This window comes from Monopterus albus, unplaced genomic scaffold, assembly GCF_001952655.1.
Source record: "Monopterus albus unplaced genomic scaffold, M_albus_1.0 scaffold434.1, whole genome shotgun sequence".
NCBI classification, from domain to species: Eukaryota; Metazoa; Chordata; class Actinopteri; order Synbranchiformes; family Synbranchidae; genus Monopterus; species Monopterus albus.
Window position 1 is genome coordinate 448,514 of NW_018128314.1, and position 7,766 is coordinate 456,279.

A 7,766-nucleotide genomic window follows, 5' to 3' on the forward strand; every position below is an offset into this window, starting at 1 on the left:
TCCCGGTCCCCTGGGAGGAGCTCAGAGTAGAACCGCTGCTCCTCCACACTGAGAGGAGCCAGCTGAGGTGGCTCGAGCATCTGTTTTGGATGCCTCCTGGGCGCCTTCCTAGGGAGGTGTTCCGGGCATGTCCCACCGGGAGGAGGCCCCGAGGAAGACCCAGGACACGCTGGAGGGACTATGTCTCTCGGCCGGCCTGGGAACGCCTCGGCATTACCCCGGAGGAGCTGGAGAAAGTGTCTGGAGAGAGGGAAGTCTGGGCATCTTTGCTTAGACTGCTGCCCCCGCGACCCGGTCCCGGATAAGCGGAAAATGGATGGAAGTTTGCTCAGGGCCATTGACTTGAATACAATTTGGATAGTTCATCTATTGCACTGTTGCTTGTTAAACCACATCCCGGTTTATTATCAGCCCAGTTTATTATAATCACTAACTCAAGCCGGGAATGGTTTATTAATGAGGCTGTAATGAAGGTTCTGAATACTGACACCACATTTCCTCTCCCTTTTTATCTGTAATCACTGAACTCTATCTGCAAATATAAACCCAACAGCAATTACAACTGTTGGTGCCTCACTTCATACCACACAAGGTGGAGCTCTCAGATTATCAAATTCATTAAATAACCAGTTAGATTTATTGAAAATTTAAAAATCATGTTTGCACATGTGTGGCTGTGTGTTCATATGTAAGTCAGACAACTTTGGTATGGAAGCAAGTTTTTACAAGAATTCAAAAAGAAAATTAATGCACCATAAAAGACATGATAGGTGGAAATGAAAGTAAACAACCTATAGCATGAATCAGTCAACAGTATGGAGAAGGAAGCATCAATGGCTACGTACACTTCCTACAATGCAACTGACAGCACCTTCTGTTAGATCCTCCCTGATTCCTACATTATACAAACTGCATGGGGAGTAAATTATTTTGATGTGAAAAACCAGTGGAGTGTCCCATTAATCTAAATATATACAACTAACTAGTCATAAGTAGTGACTAGTCATAAATCAAAATCATTTGGCAATCGGGCGAGGGCGGGGTACACCCTGGACAGGTCGCCAGTCCATCGCAGGGAGGCAAATCATCACTAATGGCCAAACATGTATGAACATAGAAGGAATTTGACTCCAGTGTAGAGGCTCTTGTCGTGTTTTTAGGCAAGAGGAAATAGAAAATAACAATCAAGGTCAAGACTCAAGATTTTTATTTGCCATTTATGCATAAACAGACAGTCTAGGCATATAGGAGTTCTTGTGCAGCTCTCTTGGAGTCAGGTAAGGAGTTAAACGCCAGAAAAGAACTAGTCTGAAAATAAAGTTACGTAAAAGTGACATAGTATAAAAACGCATTCAAGATAAAAACGCAATACAAAAAATAAGTTAATAGATAATCAAAATAAGAAATAAGTAATGTTGTGCAGACATTCCTCTCTCATGGCTTATGAGTATTAAACATGTCAAGTCATGTTGTCTAAATAAAGGCCTGTTAAACAGAGATACCTCAGTCTGTTTTTCCATTCATACAAATTGTTAAATGTTGTTGGATACTGAGTTTTCTTTACAAGAATAGAACTTAAATCTTAGACTACTAAAATTTATTTGAAAAAAATTACTTTAATTTCAGCCAAGTTTAAGTCAATGCGTGTTGCCTAATGAAGTTCTTTGCCAGTAAAAGGTAGGCCACAGCGCCCTCCAGTGACAGTGCTGTCAAACCACACACATTATGAAAACATACCTTGGAACAGCTGACCAAACAAAATCTTAAATTATTATACCTTTGTTAAAGAATAGACACATTTAGAGAGTGAAAAAATGTCATCTATCATTAGATCTGCTAAATTGTGACTGCCTCATTGTCACTGGTGGAAGAAATACTCAGATCCCTTACTTAAGCAAAAGTAGCAACACCACAGTGTAAAAACTCCATTACAAGTAAAAATACTGCATTCATAATGTTTCTTTTTTTGGCAGTGGCAGATTTTAAGTGGCTAGTGGCAAAAAATGGCTTCTTACAAAAACATCTCTAAAATGTCAAATTCACATTATTCTGTTGTGTTCTGTCTACTAACTTCCGAGTATTTGAAAAGTTTCTCTTTTAAATATGATTGATATATTCTTCTACCTGAATTGTTGTTTAAAGATGTAGCGTGTTTCCCCATAATACCTGAACCAGAACCTAACCCTTACTCATCGAGCCGGATGCTACGGAAAACAGTCTTAACCTGAACGCAACACGGATAAATGACGTGTAACTGGCTCTTGGTCACTTGTGATCGGTCGTTGTCATGGAGCTGTAAACAATCAAACCCGCGCAAGTCGGTGGAGTATCTTCCTACTTTTTTACTCCGTTTTATATTGAAAGTTGACCTGTTCCGTATCAGAGTTGATACAGAACAATGTCGGATGTAGGATCTGATGAGTTTGACGAGGAACACAATAAACTGGGGGTGAGAGAATGTAAATATTTTGTTAGCTAACGTTAGATATTACTTTCAGTATATTGGTATAACATTAGCTAGCTGGGGAAAGCTAACGTTTGCATTGGCAATCAACAGATAACATTTTGTGTGTGTGTGTGTGTGTGTGTGTGTGTGTGTGTGTGTGTGTGTGTGTGTGTGTGTGTGTGTGTGTGCGGCGGGGCTACTATGTCTCTTGGCTGGCCTGGGAACACCTTGGCATTCCCCCCGAGGAGCTGGAGGAAGTGTCTGGAGAGAGGGAAGTCTGGGCATCTTTACTTAGACTGCTGCCCCCGAGACCCGGTTCCGGATAAGCGGAGGAAGATGGATGGATGGATGGATGGATGGATGGATGGATGGATGGATGGATGGATGGATGGATGGGTGTGTGTGTGTTTGTAGACCTAACAAGTTTGCGAACTGTCAACAAGTTGTGGCTGTCTTTTATTTCTTTGACTGGCATAGGAATATGGAGGTGACAGAAATGAAGCAGGAGAAAGGCACGGTTTTGGTAAAGCTGTTCTGCCTAATGGAGACACTTACCAGGGACAGTATGAGAATGGCAAAAGGCATGGACAGGTATGATATTAATGGTGTCCAGATCAAATCTACCATGAACCCTGTTCCAGTTCAAGTCTAGCCTTGGTCCAAGTGGGGCTGAGTGGATAGAGACCACAGCAAGCCGAGCATACACATTCAAGCTTCTTCAGTAAATAAACTTGGATATCATTGTAGACTTTGCATAAGTACAATGAGGCCAATGTACTTTGAATTGAAGCAGTTTTCCTATACTTGGTTTTTTTAATGTCCCACCCACATTCAAATTACTTTTAGATCCACATTCAGCCTGTAATTATTTCCATAGAGGTCATCATTAGAGTATGCTACTCTGAAAATAACTACTTTTAATTTATTGTTGTCTTTGACTATTTTGTCTAATAAGGGTACATATCGCTTCAAGAATGGGGCAAGGTATGTGGGTGACTATTACCAGAACATGAAACATGGACAGGGAACCTTCTACTATCCAGATGGCTCTAAATATGAAGGTATAACAAAGCTTCTCTGCGAGATTTGAGATTGTTGCCAACTTCTGCATTTCATTAATGTGTATATACAGGGTGTCCATTAAAATGTACAGTCCTGTGACCGTTCTTAGCCTTTTTTAGCTTACACAGGCCCAGCTGAAGTTGAGAGCCTCAAGAAGCCAGACTCTTATTGTTGCCTCTCTTTCTTTGTCAGGGTCGTGGGTTAAGGACTTGAGAGAGGGTCATGGTGTATACATTTACCCCAATGGTGACAAGTATGATGGAGAGTGGCTGCATCACGTGAGGTATATCTAAATAGTTTTCATTTCTGTAAGTACACATTACTCTGCTGGGCCAAGCATAAGTGCTGTATTCAGAGGCTTCTTTCTGCTAGATCTTTTTGCTCAATTCAGTAATACATGAAAAATGCATGAGAAGGTGAGATTCTTTTTAAGAATATGGTTTTACTTTTCATAATCCAGTTAGAGGGCCATAGCTTACCAGTAAGTGTGGATATATTGAAGCATATTTTTGATGTCTGAAAGTATTAAGTTACTACATTTCAATGTAAAGGACCTACTATTTTGAAATAAAGTCACTAAAATGCTATTAAAATATCTGTCATAACAAGATAAAGAAAATGTAACTTTAAAATCTACTTAAATCCTTGCTGCTGTCTGGTTGCCAGACACGGTCAGGGCATTTATCACTACCATGAAACAGGCTCAAAGTTCAAGGGCTCATGGGCGAATGGCAAGATGGAGTCAGCTGGAGAGTACATCCACTCTAACCACAGATACAAGGGTAACTTTGCCAACAGCTATGTAAGTTCTTTTTTTATGACTTATCTCATGAAAAGCTTGACTTTTGCCAGTGGTTACTAGAAATGTTGAGAATATTTTAGTTCAACCAAAAACTATGAAATGAAAATGGCCTGGACCCCACTTTGGAAAAGCATTTTAAAACTGCACAAATTTTTTTACAACAGTCAGATGTGAAAGGAGTCATTTATTGTGAATTCTCAGTTTGTCTGTTTACAGTTCCCCTCAACTCCATGGGATGTTTTAATATCTTTTTCATCCTTCACAGACTCCATTTTACTGTTTTGGTTCAGATCTCTGTGTGCTAACTCCCCTCACCAGATATAGACCATGTTATTGACTAGCTGGCAAACATAGTGAAGCATTTTAGCAGCAGTCATTTTGAAACAGATACTTTTCGCAGTTAATGGAGACCAAAACCTGAGGTAAATATTGAACTTACTTCATTGGGTGTCTCCAAATCAATGCTTAGGTTGGCTGATATCTGCTGGATGTGTAAACGGCCATTTAAGTTGCTAACATGCTAACATGCTAGCTGCAGAAGTTTTATAAGGCCATATCAGTTGAAACATTTTGGGATTTTTAGATAGTTTTGGCCACTTGGAGGCAGCAGAACACAACACATACAGTATATTAACATTTTAAAGTTTGTGGGTCAAACATAAATGCTAGGAGTTGCCTGTTTGCACATGCAGCAGACACAAGGCAACATTGGCATTTATTCAGATCCATGTTTGTCAGCTCCTAAGGGGAATATTTAGCTCTTTCACTGTTAAAGAGCTAGAAACAAAACAGCCGCTGCACAAACGCCAGACTTCATTGTCCTCAAAAGAATGTCCTACGTCCTTCAGGTGGAGGTGGACTGCTGACTCTGGCCTACTGGGGTTGGCCCTCCTGTGTTGGGCCATGCGTTTGTGCAGCGGCTGTTTTGTTTCCCCAATGTACAGGTCATTACACTCCTGACTACACTTAAATGCATACGCCACATCACTCTGTTTTTGTCTGGGTGTTTTGTCCTTTGGATGGACCGGTCTTTGCCGCAGGGTGTTCTCTGGCTTAAAGTTGACTGGGATATTGTGGTTGCAGAAAATCCTTTTCAGCTCCTCTGATAAACCAGCCACATTTCCAACTGCAGCAGACTGCTGTTGACTGAAAAAGCTCGGATAAACCAAGTGTACACTGCAATACAAGCACAAAACAGCAGACAGAAAAAGTTAGAGTGTAGCTGGTTAACTTAGCATTTAACAGTGAAAGAGCTAGATATTCCCCTTAAGAGTTGAGTGAAAACAAAACAGAACTAAAAGGTGACAAACATGGATCTGAATAAATGTCAATGTTGCCTTGTGTCTGCTGCATGTGCAAACATGGCCTCCAAGTGGCCAAAATTATCTAAAAATCCCAAAATGTTTCAACTGATATGGCCTTATAAAACTTCTGCAGCTAGCATGTTAGCATCTTAAATGGCCATTTACACATCTAGCAGATATCAGCCAACCTAAGCATCGATTTGGAGACACCCGATGAAGTAAGTTCAATATTTACTTACTTGACCTGGGTGACTGAGAATCTGCATGGACACAGTACTTATGGTAGCAGTCTCTTAAGTAATGCTGTCAGTATCAAATAGGCATATTTTTTTCTTCAGTGTTAGCATTATCTCTGCTATCCCGTTCTTATTTTGTAGCCGTGCTGCCTGGGGAAATACGTGTTTGACATTGGCTGTGAGCAGCATGGAGAATACCATCAAGTAGAGCAGGTAATTCAACATCAGCGCACTCCTGTTGTTTTAGCTAAGTGTGTGAAAAAAAAGTGTGTGATTTAATTTCCTCCAATACACTCAGTTTCATCTTTTGCTCCTTTTCCATCACCTGGTACTAGCTCAACTCGATTCGACTCTACTCGCTTTTGGCACCAGGTGCTTCCACTGCAGATGGTCCCCTTTCACTGTAGCTGGTTGTCATAGCGACACCACATTACACTGTCGTCAGCAACCGACACAATAACAATGGAGGATATTGAAGGCATGCTGCTCTTGATTCTCAGTATGTGGCTAGTTAGAATAACAACTACAGTAAAGTAGTGGTTAGGGTTGAATATCATTGCTTTTAAAAGTGGCACTTTCTTTGTTCCAGGATGTCTCACATGTTGATGACACAATTTCTCTGACCAATCACTAGTCTGCAGTGTTTACACATCACCGTTTGGTATCACCTCTGCTCGCTTGGAACCTCGATAGAGGTGATACCAAAACTAGTACCGGGTACCAGGTACTATCCCCAACATTTGACTGACGGAAACACAAATAAGGCAAGTCGAGTTGAGCTGGTACCAGGTGGTGGAAAAGGGGCTTATATTGTTAAAACACAACCTTGAACTTTGTCATACCAGTTGTGATATTATACAGAGACAATACTCTAAGACATAACATAATGACAACTCTCTTAACTAAACCTTCAGCCAGCGAACACTGAGGAGAATGCTAAAAATAGAAAAGCTAGGAAGTCACCCTACTCGCAGTCCAGGGAGGGTTACCCCACCTTAAGGGCCTCGGGAGGAGCAGAGGAGGTGCTGCCACTGTGTCTGTACACTACTTCTGATGCTATGCCTTTTACCAGAAGCATAGAATGCTCAGTCACATCAATGTTTTGCATGATGAATGTGTGGTATTTTCGAATATGAGAATGCCTTTTCATGCATTAGAATGCATTATTGTTGGCACTAGAAATATTGTTATTTTACAATATGTGTGTGATCCTTTTCTTCAGTGACTGTATAAAAACTTCATGGTGAAGTGTGTTTGAGATAAAAGCTGCAGTGTGTTTCATCTTTGGTGAGCCTGGAGTTTGCAGATGTTTTCATGCTTGCCTTGATTTAGCTGAAGTGAACATAGCAGCAATAGGACAAACACAAGATACTGAAAACATTACAAAAATTGTAATTTTAAGAGCATGAAAAAGTGAAAGCATTCTGAAATAAATGTAAGTGATTTTGGTTGCATTGCAAGTTGAAATGTGTCCCAGTAATATACTGTATTTTGAAGCAGTTCTCAGTACATAAAAATGTCTGAAGGTTTTTCCATCTCTTGACAGGACCATACTGAGAGTGAGTGGGGTGAGAATGCCTCTACCACAGTCCTCAAGTGGATCCCAAAGTGTGTTACTGGCCTGACGCTGTGGACCCCAGGCAAAGAGACTTCAGGTGAAATTCACCAATCCAAACTGGCAGCAAGGGGCATGGCCATAGCCAAGATTTTACACAACAGAATGCCATCCATCAAAGGCATTTTTGTTAAGCCGCCGAACTCTTTAAAATTTATTTAAAAAAATACAAACAATTTGTGTTTATTCTTTTAACCATTAGCTTACATTTTCTGTAGATTAAATATAACATATGTCCCTATATTAGGGTCTAAATGTTGTTTCAGAAGGCAGTATGGTGACACAGTGGTTAGCACTGCTG

The 7,766-nt window shown here is 40.6% G+C and overlaps 1 protein-coding gene across 2 annotated transcripts; it reads left to right on the plus strand.

Moving 5' to 3' along the window:
* The first annotated feature begins 2,234 nt into the window (after positions 1–2,234).
* Positions 2,235–7,760, plus strand: rsph1 (radial spoke head component 1). 2 transcript variants are annotated; one of them, XM_020587000.1, is made up of 8 exons: positions 2,235–2,449; positions 2,924–3,037; positions 3,402–3,507; positions 3,701–3,791; positions 4,175–4,310; positions 5,992–6,063; positions 6,765–6,872; positions 7,397–7,760. In XM_020587000.1, exons 1-8 carry the CDS (start codon positions 2,399–2,401, stop codon positions 7,625–7,627), a joined length of 909 nt encoding a protein of 302 aa, XP_020442656.1. In that variant the 5' UTR covers positions 2,235–2,398; the 3' UTR covers positions 7,628–7,760. The 2 variants fall into 2 exon arrangements, with proteins under 2 accessions (XP_020442656.1, XP_020442658.1); XM_020587002.1 differs by lacking the exon at positions 6,765–6,872 and having other exon boundaries at positions 2,236–2,449; positions 7,397–7,756.
* The last annotated feature ends 6 nt before the right edge of the window (positions 7,761–7,766 follow it).